This window comes from Microcaecilia unicolor, chromosome 1 (genome assembly GCF_901765095.1).
Source record: "Microcaecilia unicolor chromosome 1, aMicUni1.1, whole genome shotgun sequence".
NCBI classification, from domain to species: domain Eukaryota; kingdom Metazoa; phylum Chordata; class Amphibia; order Gymnophiona; family Siphonopidae; genus Microcaecilia; species Microcaecilia unicolor.
In genome coordinates this window covers 690,456,742-690,480,872 of record NC_044031.1, presented here as the reverse complement: position 1 = coordinate 690,480,872, position 24,131 = coordinate 690,456,742, and the positions used below count along the sequence as shown (strand labels likewise).

At 46.8% G+C, this 24,131-nt stretch overlaps 1 protein-coding gene across 1 annotated transcript in view; it reads right to left on the bottom strand.

Moving 5' to 3' along the window:
- The window catches only part of VPS13C (vacuolar protein sorting 13 homolog C), a 992,635-nt gene that overhangs the window by 767,922 nt on the left and 200,582 nt on the right, over window positions 1-24,131 (bottom strand). Inside the window, exons 17-18 of the mRNA XM_030188422.1 lie at window positions 23,277-23,419; window positions 5,822-6,014 (exon numbers count right to left, since the gene is read on the bottom strand). Of these exons, the coding sequence (XP_030044282.1) occupies window positions 5,822-6,014; window positions 23,277-23,419 (336 nt within the window). The remainder of the gene's footprint in view (window positions 1-5,821; window positions 6,015-23,276; window positions 23,420-24,131) is intronic.

Sequence of the window (24,131 nt, the reverse complement as noted above, 5' to 3'; positions counted from 1 at the left end):
TTGTTTGCATTATGCCAAGCAATAAATGGCTAAACAAATTAGTAATAAACTTTACTCATTACACTCTTCTTACCAGGTGCTTTTCTCAGTAAAACCTACTCTGCAACAATAAATACGTTCAAAAGTAGGCCTATTTATCATATGTAAACTAAACATTTGTTTTTATATTAATACTTTCTCTTTAAAATTTAAATTTTGACTTAGGTGTAATTTTCTTGAAACCCTACATGCAATTACATTCAAGTGTTGCAAATGGAGGAGTGGCCTAGTGGTTGGGGTGGTGGACTTTGGTCCTGGGGAACTGAGGAACTGAGTTCGATTCCCAATTCAGGCACAGGCAGCTCCTTGTGACTCTGGGCAAGTCACTTAACCCTCCATTGCCCCATGTAAGCCGCACTGAGCCTGCCATGAGTGGGAAAGCGTGGGGTACAAATGTAACAAAAAAAAAATCACATCAAATACAACAGATCTAGTTATCCATACTGGCTGTGAAACAATGTGTGCATAAAAAAAATAAGAGCACCCAAAAACAAAGCTGTCAAATATCTTTCTATGAGATACAACTTCTTACATTGAGATACAGTGATCAGAAAATTGTCAGTACACTTCAGTTTGAATGATAAACACTTAAATGGACTGTACCACATGATACTCCAAAACCTTAATTTAACTTTTACCTATGTAGTTTTAAAAGCCTGTTGCAGAAGAAAAAAAAACAGGAAGAAATTAGATCTCACCTAATTTCTTTCCCTTTAATATCACCAGACTAGTCCAGAACCTGTTAGTTGGGTCCGTCAACCAGTGGATGGAGACAGAGAAGCACAAAATTACTTTATGCTTCACCTTATAAAGGCACCACGCAACATGAAGTCATCAGCATTTCTAATGACAAAGCAATGGACTGCATGACTTCTTGTTCATTGGGAATTGTTATGGTGGGGTTCACATGTGTTATTAACTCAACCCTATATGTGAACCCCATCTACAACCGCATAAAGGGAAAAAAAAGATAGAAAACAGAGTAGGGTTAAATGGTCAGTATTCTCAATGGAGAAGGAAAGATAGCGGGGTTCCCCAGGGGTCTGTACTGGGACTGTTGCTTAATATATTTATAAATGATCTAGAGATAAGAGTAACAAGTGAGGTAATTAAATTTGCTGATGACACAAAGTTATTCAAAGTTGTTAAATTGAAAGAGGATTATGAAAAATTACAAGAGGACCTTGAGAGACTGGGAGATTGTGCATCTAAATGGCAGATCACGTTTAATGTGAGCAAGTGCAACGTGATGCATGTGGGAAAGAGGAACCTGAATTATAGTTATGTAATGCAAGGTTTCACATTAGGCGTCATCACCCGGGAAAGGGATCTAGGCATCATCGTTACTGATACACTGAAAACCCTCTGCTCTGAGTGTGGTGGCAGCTAAGAAAGCAAACAGAATGCTAGGTATTATTTGGAAAGGAATGGAAAACATAAATGAGGACATTATAATGCTTTTGTATCTCAATTCTGGTCACCGCATCTCAAAAAAGATGTAGTGGAAATAGAAAAGGTATAGAGAAAGGCAACAAAGATGATAAAGGGGATGGGATGACTTCACTATAAGGAAAGGCTAAAGCAGCTAGGGGTCTTCAGCTTGGAGAAAAGACAGCTGAGGGGAGATATGATAGAGGTCTATAAAATAATGAGTAGAGAAGAATGGGTAGACAGGAATCATTGGTTTACCCTCTCCAAAAATACTACGACTAGGGGGCACACAACGAAGCTACAAAGTAGTAAATTTAAAACGAAGAAGAGAAAATATTTTCTTCATTCAACTTGTAATTAAACTCTGGAATTTGTTGCCAGAGTATGTAGTAAAAGCGGTTAGCTTAATGGGGTTTAAAAAAGGGTTGAATGGCTTCCTAAAGGAAAATTCCATACATCATTATTAAAATGTACTTTGAGAAAATCCACTGCTTATTTCTAAAATAAGTAGCATAAAATGTATAGATTGGCCACTGTTGGAAACAGAATGCTGGGCTTGATGGACCTTTGGTCTGTCCCAGTATGGCAATACTTATAAGAGAAAAGGGACTTACTGTGCCAGTCCACGGACCTCTTCTGTGTCCTGCCTCCTGATGTAACTTACTGTTTCCTTGTAGGCAGGACGCAACAGAGACTGTCTGTATTAATCAGTGCCCGCTACAGCCCTTGAGCAACAACACAGACACTGCTGTCTAGCTGACACCAACCGGCGCCTATTTTATAAGAGTCTGCTCCCCCTGAGATCTAAACTTGGCTACGCCTCTGGTGTGAAGCCCATCTACATGAGCTCCCCAAGCCCAGGAGAGATGCATCCGTCGTCAGCACTTTTTGTGGCTGAGGAATTTGGAATGGAAGATCCAGAGTCAAACTGGATCAAATTGTCCAGTACTAGAGAGAGCGTACAAGATCCGGGGACACTTGGATGACATCTCCTAGACTTCCCATGGCTTGATATCACTGAGAAGCCAGGGTTCATTGAACTGATCTCATGTGAAGATGTGTTAAGGGTGTAATGTACAATGTGGAAGCCGTGTGGCCCAACCACCTCAACATCTGCCGAACTGTGACCTGCTGAGTGGGGTAGATTAAAACAAACCCTAGTAACTCGAGCACCTGAATAGTCATCTGCATGGACTCCAGAGTACAGTCCTTTAAGGTGCTCTTCACCAGCCAATCGTTGAGATACAGGAACATATGGACTCCCAGTCTGCCAGACACTTGGTGAAGAAACTGGGAGCTGTCGCGAGGCCAAAAGGCAACATGCGATAATGAAAGTGATGTGTTCCCAGCCAAAACTGAAGATATTTCCAGTAGGCTGGAAGTATTGGAATGCGAGTATATGCATCCTTTAAATCCAGAGAGCATAGCCAATCGTTTCTCTGAATCACTGGGAGAAGGGTGACCACAGAAACCATCCTGAACTTTTCTCAGACTAGAAATTTGTTCATGGCCCTTAGGTCAAGGATGGGACGCATCCCCTCTGAGTTCTTCTGCACAAGTACCTGGAATAGAATAGAATCCCTGCCCTTCTTACCCTGGTGGAATGGGTTTGACTGCATTTAGAAGGGTGGAGAGTTCCTCTGCAAGTACTTGCCTTTGCTGAGAGCTGAATGAATGGGCTCTCAGTGGGCAATTTGGAGGCTTGAGATGCCAATTGAGGGCACATCTGAGATGAACTATTTGAAGAACACACCGGTCGAAGGTTATAAGAGGCCACCTTTGGTGAAAAAAAAATCCAAGCCTCCCCTTGACTGGCAACTCGTCTGGGATGGACACTGTTGCTGCAGCTATGCTCTGCTGGAGCCAGTCAAAAACTCGTCCCTTGTTTTGACTGGGAAGCAGCAGAGGCCTTAGGCGCACGCTGTCAACAAAAACGAGCACGCCTAGAATAGTAGAAGGAACCGCTCCTTGACTTCCCAAAAACCCTCCCAGCTGAGGAGATGGATGCAGAAGGCGTTCAGCGGGAGAGAGAAGAAATTGTATCAGAATGCTTCTTGATTTAGTCAGCGACCTCCTCAACCTTCTCTCCAAAAAGGTAATCCCCCAGCAAGAACTTTCAACATTCCTTCTGCTGCCTGATCTACTAGCAAAAAAGGCTCAACGTGCTCTGGAGGGAGAACATCCACCAAGTCCGACAGCTATCAAACTGAGTTTTGCAAGTAGACGCTTGTGAAGAGCTTGTAGGACTTTATAGGGGAAATTAACATTGAAGCCTGGTGCATCTTCCTCTCAAAAGAATCCAGGGTTCTAGCTTCTCTGCCTGGGGGTGCCGAGGCATAGTCTCTAGTAGTCCTGGCTCTTTTGAGAGGGGACTCCACCATGGAATTGTGAGGCAACTGAGGCCTATCAAAACCAGATGCATCATGGATCCAATACTGGGTGTCAATCTTCTTGGGCATGACAAGGACCAACAGAGGGGACTGCCAATTCCTGATGAGAACTTCCTTAGTACCTTGTGGAGAGGTGCAGTCACAGTTTTCTTAGGAGGAGATGTGTAGTCCAGGACCTTGAGCATCTTGACCCTGGGCTCCTCCTCCACTTCCAAAGGAAATGAATTGGCCTCAGCCATTTTCTTTACAATGGATGGAAATAAAAGGCTATCTGTGGGAGACCGTATCCTTTCAAGTGGAGGGGAAGATTCAGAGGGAATCCCATGAAAAACTCATCTGAGGAAAAGTATCTGGTATCCTCCTCTGAATCCCATGAGCGCTCTTCCTCGGTATCGGACAATATTTCCCTATGAGATTGCCGAGACCGAACCTGCCTAGAGGCTGAGAAAACATGTCCTTGAGAGTGGTGTTGAGAAGTCGACTCCTGCCTTGACATCAGCAAAGCTTCCTCTACCAAAGTCAGGGGGTGCCAGCTTGGGTAGCAGTCGACACCAGGGCTGCAAGCTGCGCCAGTGTCGGAGGCCGCACCACAGGCTAAGGGCCAGGCGGGGCCGCAACAGGAGGTAGGGTAGGTGCAAGCACCCCCAACACCAATGCACACCATTGCATAAGGCCATCCAGCAGCTCTGGGTGCAAGGCCCAGATGTGCTCATTGAGGGCCGAAACTGGGAAAAGCTGGAGTGCAGGTTGCAGAAATGCTGGGGTCGATGTACGAGATGGATCTTGGCTGTCTAGAGACAGGCGCATTGGCACCTCCTGTATGGAGGGAGAGCGATCCTCCCAGCACCGATGCTTCTTGGATGCTGAACCCCTCGATTCCCCAGAGCTCCCAGCACCATGCATCGATGACGATGCTTCTTAGCCATCACCTGAAGAACATCACCAAGGCTCCTCGGTGCCGACATCGAAACCTCATAGCGCCTAGGGGTCGGGTCCAAAGATGGACTGTCCTGGGGGGCCTGCACAGCAGGCGGCCTCGGACAAGTGGAGACCCACTTGATGCCTCAATGCTCCCAGTATCTAAGGGTCTAGAAGCAGCCATGCTTACCAACGTTCCCGATGCCAGTGCAAAGCTCAACATTGATGACACCTCTGACCTCGATGCCAAGGAACCAGACTTGGCACCAAAAATTCTCTCTCGCTGAGCCTCTTGGGAAAGCTGGGTCCTCTTCTTCATGTGACGACAGAGAACAGAGTTCGCAGGGCTATGGTCGGGCCCAAGACACTGCAGACACCAAGAATGGGTGTCCTTTCCCAAGACAGTCCGATTACACCGGTTACAGCGCTTGAAGCTGCTGGGAGTCTTCATGGACATGGATGGGAAAACTGCCGGCTAAATCAAATGACTCAATGGTGACTGAAAAAAAAGGGGCAAGGCATGGAGAGAAAAAGATCCAGCCAAAAGTCAGGGCCTAAAATCGGCCCAATGACGCGAAAAAAATAAACAAACTTAAAACCGGGCAAACTGAATTTTAAGAAACTAAAGGAAGGTTAAAAAAAGAGGTCCTATAAGAGAAGCCACAAAGAAAACAAGAAAAAATACAGCTGGAAGGCACAAAAAAGCTCTCAGACCAGACAAATGAGGGGAGGGCAAAAAAACAGCACCTTCTCCTCATGTGCAAAAAAGAGAACTGAGGAGACCACGTTCGCATGATAGGTAGGAAGGCGCTCGCGCTCCACAAAGCTCTCTTTTTAGCTTTGGCAAAATGCCAGACCGGGGTGGCACGGATCGGCGTCACCCACTTGTGAAGCATATGACTCTAGCAAAAGAGAACAAAATTGTACTACTGTAGACTACTAACAAAAAATTATATGTAGAAAACAAAGATAATTTAATCACTTTACATCTGTTAGAGATTGGTTAAAGATAGGTTAAAGCTATGTTAATCAGCTATACTTACAGCATCATATATAATCTCCACAGCCTGAGACTGCAAAACAAGTAGCTGATCAACAGTGCTGTCCTCTGGATTGATCTCAAACTGAATGCTAAGCAGGGATGATTCAGTTCCTCCAATAGAAGCCACGAGAGAGGGCACAATATCTTGCTGTCTTAGGCCTGTAACATACCAGTGTGCCAACTTGGCCTCTATTCTGTCAATCAATAAAAGTATAAATATAGTTTAATATTAAACTGCAATCTAAATCAAGATGGATCTTGCATTTTTTACATTATTTCTCTGAAATAATAAAATAAGTTTAAAATAAAAACAGAGGAAAATTACACAAGTTTGGATACAAAGGTACTGAGGGAGGGCCAGGAAAGTGATTTTATTAATATTTTTTTAGCATGTAACAGCTATACATACAGAAAACAAAGGGCCTTGTTTACTAAGATGCACTACAGGTGCATTAGCTTTTTTAGCATGCGCTAACCGTATAGATGCCCATAACATTCCTATGGGCATCTACACGGTTAGCATGTGTTTAACACACTAACACACCTTAGTAAACAGAGCCCAAAGTATCTTAACTGTAGCAGGTGTTTTCTCAGGATGTAAGTGATGACATCCAATGAAGCCCTGCACAGGAACAGCTCTGGAGAGCTTTGTAAAAACCTTTGACAGTTCATACTGTCAAATGGAATTTAGCCAGTTGAGTATCTCACCAACACCATTCAATTTCTAGGGGAGGTGGGAAGTATATAATATGTATCCTGCCGTCTAATGGAAAGCACCTGCTACAGATAAGTAATTTGGGGCCCTTTTACTGAAGGATATTAAGCATTTATACAATTAATTCATAGAAACAGGCTACCACAAAACTGTGTTAAGATTTACGGTAGTTTGCATGTTTCTGCGCATCACGCTGTGAGTTACTGAATGTTTCAGAATTTCTTTTGTCAGTGGGGTATGGTATGGGCAAAGAGTGGATATGGAATTGTTACCAGCTAGCACATTACATTTACCACACATTAACTGGCTAACAGAGTTTACTCAGACTGTTTATTGCTTCCTACATAGGGAGCACATGGGGTCCTTTTACTAAGCCACGTAAGCGTCTACGCGCAGCCAACGTGCACCAAAATGGAGTTACTGTCTGACGACCACATGGCTCTTGCGGTAATTTCATTTTTGGCGCACATACCTGAAAAATATTTTTTATTTCTGATCACACGTAATGGACGCATGCCAAGTGGCATTTGGCGCGCGTAGGTGATTACCACCCTGTTACTGCGTGAGTCTTTACCACTAGGTCAATGGCTGGCAGTAAGGTCTCAGAACTAAAATGGATGTGTGGCAATTTTCATTTTGCTGCACATCCATTTTCAGCAAAAATTTTAAAAAGGCCTTTTGCACAGGTGCACTAAAAAAATGGATCGGCACTCGCCCAAAACCCGCGCCACTACTGCAAGCCATTTTTCAGCGCACCTTTGTAAAAGGTCCCCATAGTGCTTCTACATTAACCGGGAACAGGTACCATGTATTTATCTAAATGTTAACACACAACCTAAAATAAAAAATATTGGGAACACCCCTTCTTGATAAAGCATTAGTTTTGGACTTGCCTGCGTTAAAATCCTGCCTTATAGCGCATTAAGCCCAAAACATAAACTTTAGCAAAAGAGATTCTTTGTTTTTTTTTCCCCGAGTACAAGGATATATCCTCACATATGAGATTCCCTTGCTGAAGGCTGCCTACAATTTAAAAAAAAAAAGGTTATGAAGCATATTAAAGATAGCCTTATGAACCTTTTTTTTTTTGGGGGGGGGGGGGGGGGGGAGGCAGCCTCAGTGGTGTGCTGGAGCAGGCTCTCGAGAGCCGTTTGTTAAGTTTTTAAGAATTTTGGGAGCCGGTTCTCCATGGCTACTTTAACAAATGGATCCCAAAATGTGGGCTTAGGCCCCTCCTGAATTCTCTTACTTTGCTGGCGAGAGAGAGTCCCCTGTTAACAATTTACCAGCACACCCCTGGGCAGCCTGGAACATAAATAAATGGGCCTAGGAGGGTGCTATTGGATTCTAAACCCCAAATAAATTCTGGAAAACTGTTGGCCAAACTATCTGTCACATCAGAAGTCCTGTTCCAAACATTGTGATATGAATATGTGAACTGAAGATCACATTGCAGCTCTGCAAATTTCCTCTATGAAGGCTGAGCTAAAGTGAGCTACTAACGCAGCCACAGGTCTAACATCGTGATCTGCAACCTTATCCTCTAAAGAATCAGCCTAGCCTGGCATAAGTTAAGGAAATGCAGTCTGCTAGCCAGTTTGAAATAAAAGCTAAACTGGAAGAACTTTCTATGGACTTTAGTCCACTCAGATGGAAGGCCAAGTCTCTTCTGTAGTCCAAAGTATAAAGCGCACTTCCACCTTTATGGGCAAGAGGTTTTAGAAAACATTTTTGACAGAACAAGTGACTGGTTACGAAGAAATGCTGATACTATCTTGGGAAGGAACTTAAGATGTGTATTCAAGATCAACAAATGTATAAGGTACATCAGCTATTAAGGCTTGGAGTTCACTGGCCCTGTGGGTGAAAGTGACAGCCACCAAAAACTTCAGGTGGACAGATATCTAGTATCTCAAAAGAAGCTTTCATCAGATGGGTTAAAGTGATGAGGTCTCACCGCACTGCAGGCAGTTTGATGGGGGGGGGGGGGGGGGCTTCAGTAGAAGTAAGCCCTACATAAAGCGAACAACTAAAGACTAAGCAGAGATGGGTTTAACTTCTACTTTATAAATGACAACTGCACTAAGGTGAACCCTAACAGTGTTGGTCTTAAGACCTGACTCAGATATGTAGAAAGTAACATAGTAACATAGTAAATGATGGCAGAAAAAGACCTGCACGGTCCATCCAGTCTGCCCAACAAGATAAACTCATATGTGCTAGTTTTTTGTGTATACCTTACCTTGATTTGTACCTGTCTTTTTCAGGGCACAGACCGTATAAGTCCGCCCAGTATACGTAACGTAAATCCCATACCATCCTCGTAGCTTTTCTTTGCACTGCTTCAAATCTTTTTACATCCTTAGCAAGATACGGTCTCCAAAACTGAACACAATACTCCAGATGGGGCCTCACCAACAACTTGTACAGGGGCATCAACACCTCTTTTCTTCTGCTGGTCACGCCTCTCCCTATACAGCCTAGCAACCTTCTAGCTACGGCCACCGCCTTGTCACACTGTTTCGTCGCCTTCAGATCCTCAGACACTATCACCCCAAGATCCCTCTCCCCGTCCGTACCTAGCAGACTCTCCCCGCCTAACACAAACGCCTCCCGTGGATTTCTACTCCCTAAGTGCATCACTTTGCATTTCTTCTCATTGAATTTTAATTGCCAAACCTTAGACCATTCTTCTAGCTTTTTCAGATCCTTTTTCATGTTTTCCACTCCCTCCCGGGTGTCCACTGTGTTACAAATCTTAGTATCATCCGCAAATAGGCAAACTTTATCTTCTAACCCTTCGGCAATGTCACTCACAAATATATTGAACAGAATCGGCCCCAGCACCTATCGCTGAGGCACTCCACTACTCACCTTTCCCTCCTCCGAGCGAACTCCATTCACCACCACCCTCTGGCGCCTGTCCATCAACCAGTTCCTAATCCAGTTCACCACTTTGGGTCCCATCTTCAGCCCATCCAGTTTATTTAAGAGCCTCCTGTGGGGAACCGTGTCAAAAGCCTTACTGAAATCTAAGTAGATTACGTCTATAGCACGTCCATGGTTCAATTCTCCGGTCACCCAATCAAAGAATTCGATGAGATTCGTTTGGCACAATTTCCCTTTGGTAAAACCATGTTGTCTCGGATCTTGCAGCTCATTTTCTTCCAGGAAATTCACTATCCTTTCCTTCAGCATCGCTTCCATTACTTTTCCAATAATAGAAGTGAGGCTTACCGGCCTGTAGTTTCCAGTTTCTTCCCTATCACCACTTTTGTGAAGAGGGACCACTTCCGCCGTTCTCCAATCCCTCGGAACCTCTCCCGTTCCTAAGGATTTATTAAACAAATCTTTAAGAGGACCCGCCAGAACCTCTCTGAGCTCCCTCAATATCCTGGGGTGGATCCCATCCGGTCCCATGGCTTTGTCCACCTTTAGCTTTTCAAGTTGTTCATAGACACTCTCTTCTGTGAACGGTGCTATATCCACTCCATTCTCAAATGAACTTTTGCCAGACCATCGCGGTCCTTCTCCCGGATTTTCTTCAGTAAAAACAGAACAAAAGTATCTATTTAGCAAATTTGCCTTTTCTTCATCATTATCTACATAGCGGTTTGCAGTATCTTTTAGTCTCACAATTCCCTTTTTAGTCACTCTACTTTCACTAATATACCTGAAGAAATTTTTGACACCCCTCCTTACATTTCTAGCCATTTGTTCTTCCGCTTGCGCTTTCGCAAGACGTATCTCTCTCTTGGCTTCTTTCAGTTTCCTCCGATATTCCTCCCCGTGTTCCTCATCTTGAGTTTTTCTGTATTTCTGGAACGCCAACTCTTTAGCCTTTATTTTCTCAGCCACTTGCTTGGAGAACCATATCGGTTTCCTTTTTCTCTTGCTTTTATTTACTTTCCTACATAAAGGTTTGTGGCCCTATTTATAGCTTCCTTCAGCCTGGACCACTGTCCTTCCACCTCTCGAACGTCCTCCCGGCCCGTCAGCTCCTTCCTTAGGTATTCCCCCATTTTGCTAAAGTCAGCAAGCTTGAAATCCAGGACTTTGAGTTTTGAGTGGCCGCCCTCCTCTTCAACCGTCATATCAAACCAAACCGTTTGATGGTTACTGCCGCCCAGGTGGGACCTGGGCGGCAGTGACCCAGGTCCCACCTGTAGGACAGGAAAACGGACTTAGGATCTCACCCTCACATCAGTCAACAAATTGATTTAAAACTAAGACCTCCTAGTAAAAACTTTTGGAATCCAACAGAGCCATTAGACACTCTATCAGGCAAGTTGAAGAAATCCACTACTCTCTCAACATCCAAGCCATGAGGGCTAAAGGACTGAAGGTCAGATATAGTAGGGTCATTGATCCTGAGTTATGGGTGTTAGAAAATAATTCCAGTCCCCATGGTTCACTGAAGGAAAGCTTCAGAACAGGAAGAAACCAAAATTCTTGGTCCCTCGATCCCAATTGAGTTTCAGAAGAGTTTTTGCTATAAGATGTATTCAAGAAGGAATTCCCTCCTTCCCTCCTCAAATGAATAAGGAAGGCATCCAAGACTAGTCTGCCATATGATCCTAGTCTGGAGCAGAACCAAGTGGTAGGAAGATCCAAAGATCTATCGGAGGGGTGCCCCACTCAAAAAATCTTCCAGGCAACACTCTTACCCAGAGACCATTCATGTGGTTGCAGAATCAGTCTGCCCACCAATTGTCTTTCCATGCCAGATACATGGCTCTGAGAGACATCCCTCGCAAGATGGCCTACTTCCACATTCCTGAAGTATGAACCTGTTCCTCCCTCCCTGTATGAACCTTGTTGTCTGTCTGAATTAGAATAATTTAATAACCCATCTCTGAAAGCCCTTAGAGTGCTCCAGTTCGCTCTTGGCTCTAGGAAGTTTATATGATGAAACTTTTTCTGAGCAGACCACAGACCTTGTGTGGAACCCATCTACATGAGCTCCCAATTCCACCACAAAATCATAAGGAAGCTGCAGTTTCTCAAATCCTGAAGCCTTTTGGACTATGTATAAATTTGACCTTCTTATTAATAGGTGGTACAGAAAAGCGAAGCTCCCACATTCTTATCTCTACTTTCTTCAGGATTTTGTGAACATGCACAGTCACAGCTTCCACTTGGGGACGGGGGTTTTGAAGAATTGGAGGATATCTAATCTTTCAGTCCTGGGTTCCTCCTCCATCTCTAAAGAAAATGGGATGGCCTTAGCCATCTCCCTAATAAACTCAATGAATGAGAACTCTTCTGGGGGAGATTTACATCTCTTGTGTAGTAGGGAGGGATCTGAAGGAAGACCAGTGCATTCCTCCTCTGATAAGACCCCTGGTTCTTCAGATGCCCAGGAGCGCTCAGATTCAGATTCATAAAAAAGTGCACAACGGGAGATGTTTGTGTCTCTGCCTGCCTCAAACATCTGACTTCTTGGTCAGACCTGAGAAAGGTCATCAAGGCACCAAGAACCTCTGATGCACTAAGGAAGCTTCCTTTCCTGATGGACTGGGGATCAATATGGTGTGATGGGCATAGACACTGAAGCCCTGAAGAAAAGTCGGATGGCCGAGAGGAGCAGGTATAAGAAAAGAGACAACACAGAATGCAGACCACAGGGGAACGGTGGTGAGGGTTCAGAAGGAAAAGATTTGGAAGAGAGAGAATGAGAACTGCGGAGAGGGGAGAGGAGGGTTCAGAAGCATAGGAATAGTGGTTGGGAGAAAGAGGAGAATGAGGACCACAGGGTAGAGAGCTCAGAATCACAGTAAGAGTTGTTGGGAGAAAGAGGGAGAGAGAATGGGGATCATGAGGGGGGAGGGTTCAGAAGCACAGGAAGATTTGCTGGGGGAGAGAGAGAGAGAGAGATGTGTTTGAGAGGACAAAATGCTGGAAATACATGATGGAAAAAACAGGGGAGAGATGGTGATCATGGAGTAACATATAATATAGTAACATAGTAGATGACAGCAGAGAAAGACCTGTATGGTCTACCCAGTCTGCCCAACAAGATACACTCCTATGTACTACTTTATATGCATACCTGACATTGATTTGTCCCTGCCATTATCAGGGCACTGACTGTAGAAGTCTGCCCACCACTAGCCCGCCTCCCAACCACCAGTGATGCCACCCAATCTCTGCTAAGCTTCTGAAGATCTATTCCTTCTGAGCAGGATTCCTTTGTGTTTATCCAACGCATTTTTGAATTCTGTTACCGTTTTCATCTCCACCACCTCCCGAGGGAGGGCATTCCAAATATCCACCACTCTCCGTGAAAAAATAATTCCTGACATTTTTCTTGAGTCTGCCCCCCTTCAACCTCATTTCATGTTTTCTAGTTCTTTCGCCTTCCCTTCTCTGGAAAAAATTTGCTTGCAGCGAATGATACATACCTGTAGCAGGTGTTCTCCGAGGACAGCAGGCTGATTGTTCTCACGACTGGGTTGACGTCCACGGCAGCCCCCACCAACCGGAACAAAAACTTCGCGGGTGGTCCCGCACGCAGGGCACGCCCACCGTGCATGCGCGGCGGTCTTCCCGCCCGTGCGCGACCGTTCCCGCTCAGTTGAATGACAAGCAAAGAATGAGTAAAACGCAACTCCAAAGGGGAGGCGGGAGGGTAGGTGAGAACAATCAGCCTGCTGTCCTCTGAGAACACCTGCTACAGGTATGTATCATTCGCTTTCTCCGAGGACAAGCAGGCTGCTTGTTCTCACGACTGGGGTATCCCTAGCTCTCAGGCTCACTCAAAACAAGAACCCAGGTCAACTGAACCTCGCAACGGCGAGGGTATAACAGAAATTGACCTACGAAGAACAACTAACTGAGAGTGCAGCCTGAACAGAATAAAATTGGGTCCTGGAGGATGGAGTTGGATTCAAACCCCAAACAGATTGTGCAGCACCGACTGCCCGAACCGACTGTCGCGTCGGGTATCCTGCTGGAGGAAGTAATGTGATGTGAATGTGTGGACAGATGACCACGTCGCAGCCTTGCAAATCTCTTCAATAGTGGCTGACTTCAAGTGGGCCACTGACGCTGCCATGGCTCTAACACTATGAGCCGTGACATGACCCTCAAGAGCCAGCCCAGCCTGGGCGTAAGTGAAGGAAATGCAATCTGCCAGCCAATTGGAGATGGTGCGTTTCCCGACAGCGACCCCTTTCCTATTGGGGTCGAAAGAAACAAACAATTGGGCGGACTGTCTGTGGGGCTGTGTCCGCTCCAGATAGAAGGCCAACGCTCGCTTGCAGTCCAATGTGTGCAACTGACGTACAGCAGGGCGGGTATGTGGTCTGGGTTAGAATGTTGGCAAGACAATTGACTGGTTAAGATGGAACTCAGACACCACCTTTGGCAGAAACTTTGGGGGAGTGTGGAGTACTACTCTGTTATGATGAAATTTGGTATACGGAGCATGAGCTACCAGGGCCTGCAGCTCACTGACTCTACGAGCTGAAGTAACTGCCACCAAGAAAATGACCTTCTAGGTCAAGTACTTCAGATGGCATGAATGCAGTGGCTCAAAAGGAGGTTTCATCAGCTGGGTGAGGACGACGTTGAGATCCCATGACACTGCAGGAGGCTTGACAGGGGGCCTTGACAAAAGCAAGCCTCTCATGAATCGAACTACTAAAGGCTCTCCAGAGATGGCTTTACCCTCTACACGATGATGGTAAGCACTAATCGCACTAAGGTGACTCCTTACTGAGTTGGTCTTGAGACCAGACTGATAAGTGCAGAAGGTATTCAAGCAGGTTCTGTGCAGGGCAAGAACGAGGTTCTAGGGCCTTGCTCTCACACCAGACGACAAACCTCCTCCACTTGAAAAAGTAACTCTTTTTAGTGGAATCCCTTCTAGAGGCAAGCAAGACCCGGGAGACACCCTCAGACAAACCCAATGAAGCAAAATCTATGCCCTCAACATCCAGGCCATGAGAGCCAGAGACTGAAGGTTGGGGTGCAGAAGCGCTCAGTCGTTCTGCGAAATGAGAGTCGGAAAACACTCCAATCTTCACGGTTCTTCAGAGGACAACTCCAGAAGTAGAGGGAACCAGATCTGACGGGGCCAAAAAGGCGCTATCAGAATCATGGTGCTGTGGTCTTGCTTGAGCTTCAGTAAGGTCTTCCCCACCAAAGGTATGGGAGGATAAGCATACAGGAGGCCGGTCCCCCAATGGAGGAGAAAGGCATCTGACGCTAGCCTGCCATTTGCCTGTAGTCTGGAACAGAACAGAGGCAGCTTGTGGTTGGTCTGAGAGGCGAAAAGGTCCACCGAGGTAGTGCCCCGCTCTCGGAAGATCTTGCGTACCACTCTGGAATGGAGCGACCACTCGTGCGGTTGCATGACTCTGCTCAGTCTGTCGGCCAGACTATTGTTTACGCCTGCCAGGTATGTGGCTTGGAGAAGCATGCCGAACTGGCAGACCCAACGCCACATCCCGACGGCTTCCTGACACAGGGGGCGAGATCTGGTGCCCCCCTGCTTGTTGATGTAATACATTGCAACCTGATTGTCTGTCCGAATTTGGATAATTTGGTAGGACAGCCGATCTCTGAAGGCCTTTAGTGCATTCCAGACCGCTCGGAGCTCCAGGAGGTTGATCTGTGAATTCAGCAGAGCTCCTATGAATTCCAGAGATTGGACTGGCTGGAGATGGGACTTTGGGTAATTTATCACAAACCCCAGCAGCTCCAGGAGGTGAATAGTGCACTGCATGGACCGGAGAGCCCCTGCCTCTGAGGTGTTCTTGACCAGCCAATCGTCGAGATATGGGACCACGTGCACTCCCAGCTTGCGTAGATACGCCGCGACCACCACGAGGCACTTCGTGAACACCTGTGGGGCAGAGGCGAGCCCAAAGGGCAGCACACAATACTGAAAGTGCCGTTTTCCCAGACGGAATCTGAGATACTGTCTGTGGGCTGGCAGTATCGGGATGTGAGTATAAGCGTCCTTTAAATCCAGGGAACATAGCCAATCGTCTTTCTGAATCATTGGTAGAAGGGTGCCCAAGGAAAGCATCCTGAACTTTTCTTTGACCAGGTATTTGTTCAGGCCTCTCAGGTCTAGGATGGGACGCATCCCCCCTGTTTTCTTTTCCACAAGGAAGTACCTGGAATAGAATCCCTGCCCGGGTGGTACAGGCTCAACCGCATTGGCGCTGAGAAGGGCGGAGAGTTCCTCTGCAAGTACCTGCTTGTGATGGAAGCTGAAGGATTGGGCTCCCGGCGGGCAATTTGGTGGAGTGGAGGCCAAATTCAGGGTGTATCCGCACCGCACTATTTGGAGAACCCACTGGTCGGAGGTTATCAGAGGCCACCTTTGGTGAAAAACTTTCAACCTCTCCCCGACCGGCAGGCCGTCCGGTATGGACACTTTGATGGCGGCTATGTTCCCGTGGATCCAGTCAAAAGCCCGTCCCCGGCTTTTGCTGTGGAGGCGCAGGGGGCTGCTTAGGTGCACGCTGTTGACGGGAACGAGCGCGCTGGGACTGTCCCTGTGCCTGAGGAGGCCATCGGGCCGGCTGGGTGTACCTACGCTTGTTGTAGGCGTAGGGTGCAGCCTGCCTTGCCCGGGAAAAACGTCCACCTGCTGAGGTGGATGCTGAAGGCACCCGGTGGGAGAGCTTGTCGAGAGCGGTTTCCCGCTGGTGTAGTTGGTCCACCAACTGCTCGACCTTCTCACCAAAGATGTTATCCCCCCGGCAAGGGACATCCGCCAGTCGTTGCTGGGTGCGGTTGTCCAGGTCAGAGGCACGCAGCCAGGAGAGTCTGCACATCACTATACCTTGGGCCTCAGCTCGGGATGCCACATCACAGGTGTCATAGATACCCCTGGACAGGAACTTTCTGCACACCTTCAGCTGCTTGACCACCTCCTGAAAAGGCCTGGACTGCTCCGGCGGGAGCTTGTCGACCAGGTCCGCCAAGGCCTTCCTCCCAAACAAGTCCAGAGTGCGAGACTCCCGCCCCGGGGGCGCCGAGGCGGTATCCCTCGAACTCCGTGCTCTCTTGAGAGCAGAGTCCACGACTGCCGAGTCATGAGGCAATTGGGGCCGCATCAACTCTGGGTCAGAGTGGATCCTGTATTGGGACTCCGCTTTCTTGGGGATGGTGGGGTTAGATAAGGGCTTCAGTCAGTTCCGAAGCAGTGTCTCTTTGAGGACATTGTGCAAAGGCACCGTGGAAGACTCTCTAGGTGATGGATAGTCGAGGACCTCGAGCATCTCAGCCCTCGGCTCATCCACAGAGACCACGGGAAAGGGAATGCAAATACACATGTCCCTGACGAAGGAGGCAAAGGAGAGGCTCTCAGGAGGCGAGAGCTTCCTCTCCGGTGAAGGAGTGGGGTCGGAGGGAAGGCCCTCAGACTCCTCTGAGGAGAAATATCTGGGGTCCTCCTCCTCCCCCCACGAGGCCTCTTCCTCAGTGTCGGACATGAGCTCTTGCAGCTCTGACCTGAACCGGGCCCGTCTCGACTGAGAGTAACCATGTCCTCGATGGTGGCGTCGAGCGGTGGACTCCCGCGCCGGCAGGGATGAAGCTCCCTCCATCGACGTCGACAGGGATTCCACCTGTGTGGCTGTCAACACAGGTACCGAAAGCGGCGTCGGTGTCGGAGGCCTCGGCATCGGGCTGGAGCACACCGGCGCCTCCATCAACGACGCCGGGGGCGCAAGCACCCCCAGTGCCGGCAAAGCCTGGTGCATCAGCCCTTCCAGAATCCCTGGAAGAATGGCTTAGAGGCACTCGTCAAGGCCCGCTGTCGGGAAAGGCAGGGGGGCCGGTGTGGGTGTCGGTGCCGGAAGCTGCTCGGGTCCAGGAGACGGTACCGAAGCACCCATGGACTGACGCAGCGACACCTCTTTGACCTAGGTGGAACGCTCATCTCGGCACTGCCGCTTCCTCGGCGTCGAGTCATCTCTAGAGGCACCGGGGCTGGCGGTCCCATGTGCCGTGGGCGACCGATGACGGTGCTTTTTTGCTTTCTTTCGGTGCCCGTCATCGGCGCTGGGTGGTAGAGATGAAGAGGAGGTAGAACCCCCCCCCCCCCCCGGCCTCGAGGAATCGGGTCTGACAGGGTTCAGTCCCGAAGGCCCTGGGTAGAGGGAGTGTCCGGGGCAGATTGCCCGCGTGGCCGCTCGCCGACAGACCGGCGGGCCAATGGTACCTGTACTCCTGGGGTCGGTGCCATCATCGGTGCCAATTTCGTCGACATCGGTACCGAAGATCCGACCGTCGACACCGATGACGTCGAGCAGCCAGCGCAAGTTCCAAAAAGACGGTCCCGAAGAACTTGCCTCGCCACCTGTCTGCTTCCACAAGCCGAGACACAAGGTGCATGTCTTGGTATTATGCTCCGGCCCAAGGCACTGGAGGCACCAAGCGTGGGTATCGGTTTGCGAGATCTGCCGGCCGCACCGACCACACTTCTTGAATCCGCTCGGGACCTTCGAGGACATCGACGGAAAAATTGCGTCGGCGAAATCAAAGTTGTCTATGGTGACGGTGAAAAGCACACCCAAAAAGAAACGACCGCGCGGCCACAAGGCCGCAACAAGGCGCCCCCGCGGCTAAAGACGACGAGGGGACAAACTTCTCTTTTTTTGGGGGGGGGAGGAAAAAGAAACGCGAACGCGTACAAAGGAGAGCAAAACTCAGAGAAAAAAAAACTCACGGCTAGGCCGCGATCCGGTTTCCGGGGCTGACAGAGAGAGAGACGATAACGTCTCTCTCCAGCGCGGAATCGAAAAAAACTGAGTGGGAACGGTCGCGCATGGGCAGGAAGACGGCCGCGCATGCGCGGTGGGCGTGCCTTGCGTGCGGGACTGCCCGCAAAGTTTTTGTTCCAGTTGGTGGGGGCTGCCGTGGACGTCAACCCAGTCGTGAGAACAAGCAGCCTGCTTGTCCTCGGAGAAAGATTAATACCTTTCAGATATTTGAACGTCTGTATCATATCACCCATTTCTCCTTTCTTCCAGGGTATACACGTTCAGGTCAACAAGTCTCTCCTCGTACGTCTACACAAATCTCATACCAATTTTGTAGCTTTTCTCAGCACCGCTTCAATACTTTTTACATCCTTAGCAAGATACTGCCTCCAAAACTGAACACAATACTCCAGGTGAGGCCTCACCAACGACTTGTACAGGGGCATAAACACCTCCTTTCTTCTGCTGGTCTGAAGGAAGGGCATTCCAAAGGGATGGGACAAGAAAGAAGAGTGGCGGATGGATTCCAGACAGGATGGGTGGACTGGGGGAATAGTAAGACGAGAGGCAGAAAAGGACTAAAGAGGGCAGAAAGGGTATAAGGGGAGCCATACAACAAACGTGCAGAAGAGCTCATGCACAATCCCACCCAAAACATGTGCTAATATCTTGCTTTTAGAGAGTAATTTTCGTAGGTACACTTCATGAGTTAACAGGTGCTTTCCCCATGACGAAAGCCCCATTGAAACCGGTTTCCTTTCCAGTGTGGGAAGAAGGTACACAGGCACAGCCAACCTTGGAAACTACACACAAGTTCAATCCTTGAACATATTTCCTGGGTTCCGGAGGAGGAGGGGTAGTTTCCACCTGCAAACTCTGCAATTCTGTACGTGTTCTTCTGTCAAACAGCTTCCATAGGAATCAAGATGGCGTCAGAAACGGTTGTGTGGTCTCGAAGCTCCAGAGACCTAACACTGCGCTAGTGAGAGGATTTCTCTCCCCGACCTCTGGATGAGGAAAAGAAAGGGGAAGACGGTGGTTCCTACCTCCGCGGTCCCACCGCCAACCTCCCGCCAAGCGACATTGGAGAGTTTCGGAGTCGGGATCCTTGGCGAGCAGATACCTACTTCGATGGGCTCGGCCTCTTTTGGCATACAGCGCAGCATTGAGGGAGCGACGCTGAGTCCCCCCTCCTACACTGCTCCTCTGCAACCCGGAAGTGATTCGATGTCTATGGGACCACGACAGTCTGAGGCTAGGCCCTTCAACGCCTGTGGGAGGAGGACCTACGAGCACTTCGACCCAGGGAAAGAAACAACGGAACAGGGGCAAATGCAGGTCATTACCCCTGTTACCTGATGCTTCACTACCGAGAGTATTGGCGGATTAACGAGACCTGCAGTGGTGACTATGAACACACTATGGGATGCAATCCAAGGTGTGAACAACACATTACTTTTGATGAATACTTCTATTAATGGTGAAATAATGGAATTAAAACAAACTAATCAAAGATTGTCTGATAATGTTCAAGACCAGAAAGTAAAAATTACGAAGATGGAAGGAGAAGTTGAGAAATTGCAGAACCTTACGGTGGCTTTAATTAAATAAAAAGAAATCCAAGATAAAAAGATAGAATATCTGGAAAATAATGGATGTAGGAACAACCTGAAACTATTACATTTCCCAAAATCGCCTTTAATTACAGCAGTAGATATGCTTAAAAAATATTTTGGGGATATATTAGAGATCTCAGTGAAGGGTTATCCCCCCATAACACGGGCCCAATATATTTCTGGTGTTGTGAGATCCTCTAAAAAGCAATCCCAGGCTGCTCCAAACTTAAATTTGACAGAATTTCTTGAGAATTCTTTGGAACTAATAACAAAGAATGACTTTAATTGTAACCTTCGCTCTTGAACTAGACAGAAATAATATTCTACGACTATATTTTTGCCATATAAATGACTCTTTCCTGGGACAAGAGATTCAGGTTTTTCCTGATATGGCAAGAAGTACACAAAAGAGGAGAAAAGAATTCCTGATGTATAAATCAAGAATTCTTAAATTAACAGAGTAACATAGTAACATAGTAGATGGTGGCAGAAAAAGATCTGCACGGTCCATCTAGTCTGCCCAACAATTTAAACTCATATGTGCTACTTTATGTATATACCTGACCTTGATTTGTTTCTGCCATTTTCAGGGAACAGTAGGTAGCAGAGACAGGGCATGTGGAATGGGACTCAAAGAAGATTCCTTACTCCAAGCTCAAGATTCTCATTATTCACAGTTACTAAAGTAGAAACCCCTTGGGAATCAGGTAAGTACATAAGTAATGCCATACTGGGAAAATACCAAGGGTCCATCGAGCCCAGCATCTTGTCCACGACAGCGGCCAATCCAGGCCAAGGGCACCTGGCAAGCTTCCCAAATGTACAAACATTCTATACATGTTATTCCTGGAATTGTGGATTTTTCCCAAGTCCATTTAGTAGCGGTTTATGGACTTGTCCTTTAGGAAACCGTCCAACCCCTTTTTAAACTCTGCTAACCGCCTTCACCACTTTCTCCGGCAACGAATTCCAGAGTTTAATTACACGTTGGGTGAAGAAAATTTTTCTCCGATTTGTTTTAAATTTACTACACTGTAGTTTCATCGCATGCCCCCTAGTCCTAGTATTTTTGGAAAGCGTGAACAGACGCTTCACATCCACCTGTTCCACTCCACTCATTATTTTATATACCTCTATCATGTCTCCCCTCAGCCGTCTCTTCTCCAAGCTGAATAGCCCTAGCCTCCTTAATCTTTCTTCATAGGGAAGTCGTCCCATCCCCGCTATTATTTTAGTCGCCCTTCTCTGCACCTTTTCCAATTCTACTATATCTTTCTTGAGATGCGGCGACCAGAATTGAACACAATACTCAAGGTACGGTCGCACCATGGAGCGATACAACGGCATTATAACATCCTCACACCTGTTTTTTATACCTTTCCTAATAATAGCCAACATTCTATTCGCTTTCCTAGCCGCAGCAGCACACTGAGCAGAAGGTTTCAGTGTATTATCGACGACGACGACACCCAGATCCTTTTCTTGGTCCGTAACTCCTAACGTGGAACCTTGCATGACGTAGCTATAATTCGGGTTCTTTTTTCCCCACATGCATCACCTTGCACTTGCTCACATTAAACGTCATCTGCCATTTAGCCGCCCAGTCTCGTAAGGTCCTCTTGTAATTTTTCGCAATCCTGTCACAATTTAACAACTTAAAATAACTTTGTGTCATCAGCAAATTTAATTACCTCGCTAGTTACTCCCATCTCTAAATCATTTATAAATATATTAAAAAGCAGCGGTCCTAGCACAGACCTATGAGGAACCCCACTAACTGCACTTCTCCATTGTGAATACTGCCCATTTAACCCCACTCTCTGTTTCCTATCCTTCAACCAGTTTTTAATCCACAATAGGACATTTCCTCCTATCCCATGACCCTCCAATTTCCTCTGTAGCCTTTCATGAGGTACCTTGTCAAACGCCTTTTGGAAATCCAACCATAAACGGATCCATAGGACTCTGGGCAATAGACTTATCAACCAAAAAAAACACTGACTTTCTTTTCCCCATGGAAACTTGACTTAGCTTCTAAAATAAGTAACAGCATCAACCCTTCTGGGCACTGCTTGGGCCTGTGGCAGTGCTCCGTAGCAGCAACCTCAGTGCTCATGTCACTTCCAGTATTGACCCAGTATGTTAACAAGCCTCCAGACGATCAAAACAACCCTGAAATGTCTACTCGAGCTCCAGTCAGATGTGCAGGTAATCTCACCATATTGCATTAAGTTTTATCTGCATACTCAAGATGTTTGCCCCAAGTTCTTCAACAGGGGCTTCACATATCACTTTTGTTCACTGTAGAACTGCTGCTCCAATGCCAACACTCCAATTGAGATCTTGATGCTTCCCCACCCCATAACTTATAGTGGTCCCCTGCAATACTACCATGACTACCTTCCAAAGAAAAAGATTACCATTTTTATGAGCACTGTTAATCCTTTAAAGTTCTCCTGCTGCTGATGCAAATACCACTGAAACCCTGAATCTCCATAAAAATACACTGTAAATCTCCACAATACTCCCTCTCCAAACTTGCCTCTACCATTGATTTCCCTCAATATAATCCTATGGTCTGAAATTTTTACCAGCCCAATAGTTCCTTCCCACACATTTGTAAACATAGTACTTGTACCCAAGAAGTAGTAAATAAGACTAAATGGAATGGGTTCTTGAGAGAAATAAAATTCTCTCTTCAGGATGGAGGACCTGTCACACAGTCATCAGCCCTCTGCTTTCATAAACAGCCTACTTTGTTGGCACAGTTGACTATAGGTGCTACCTTTTTGTTAAAATTTCCTTGTAAATGCTATATCTCTTTTGAATTGGTTAATTATGTATTCTTTACTCCCAAGGAACTGTTAGAATTTATTGAATCGAAGAAAATGGTTAGACCACCTGTGGATTTGCCTCCCTAGTTAGAAATGCTGTTACATTGGCTGTAGTTATCTGCTCTGTCCCTACTGTTAGCAATAATTTAATTTATTATATATTTCTTTGTTTAATATTACCTAGTATCTTGATTCAAAATGTTGTGGACAAACTTAAGAAGTTTTCAAACTATGTCAGTATTGGATATAAGTTTATATTACCTTTGTTTGTTTGTTTTTTTTTTCTGACATAGACAAACATTTGTGTCTGTAGATATAAAAAGTTAAAAAAACAGCTTCCATAACTATAGTGATAGCTATGCACCTGTGTTATCAAACTAAGAATTATGATAAAGTACCCTGCAACATCCACAGGTGGTTTTATTCCATATACTAACATACAAGTTGAAATACTTTTTTTTTTTTTTTTGCTTTCAAGCAAGCACACCAGAACTGAGTCACATGAGAAAAAGATTTCCATTTGAATTCCTAGAACAAAAAAATTACATTTGGAAAATTTACTAACTTCATTGCTTGTGCTCCCGGTCTCTGTAAAAACTTGGTGCTTAGGTCAATTATCTGTATTTTCAGAATCTCTGGGACATTGCTGTCTTCTCGAATTGTTACAGAGGTGCTCAACAACTTGAATGTCATTATATGAGCAACATACTTAAAAAGAAAAGAAAAAAAAAAAGAATTAAACTCTCTTGTTGATTTACACCTCAAATACATTTCCTTAATCCTTCAATGTTTGGCAATTTTCAGCATTTTGGGGCCTGTTTACTAAAGCAGTGCTTTTTAATCCACTCCTCAGGGCACACCCAGTCAGTTAGGTTCAGGGCTGCGAAGAGACTAAACCGGGCCCGGGGCAAGGCTGCCCCCCCCCCCGCTGCTGCAGTCCCCGGTCTCCCCTGCCTGCCCTCAGCTCTGTCCGCCACCGGGCCCCCTGCATTAAAATCGGCAGCACCTCAGCTGTGCACCGTTTGGAAAGGCAGATCGCCTCCCTTCGGGCCTTCCCTCACTGTGTCCCACTCTCGTCTGATTTAATGTCCGGTTTCCGCAAGGGCGGGACACAGGGAGGACCCGAAGGGAGGCGATCTGCCTTTCCAAACAAAGCTCAGCTGAGGCGCTGCTGATTTTAATGTAGGGGGCCCGGTGGCGGACGGAGCCAAGGGCAGGCAGGTGAGACCGGGGACTGCAGCGCCGACGGGCTGACCCCGGCGCCGGGCCCCCCCCTTGGAGGCCTGGACCCGAGGAATTTTGTCCCCACTGCCCCCCCCCCCCCCCCCCCCGGTTAGATTTTCAGGATTTCCACAAGGCAATAAAAAAAATAAAAAGAAAAGAAAAGGAGTGAGGTTCAAAAACAACAAAACAAAAGAAA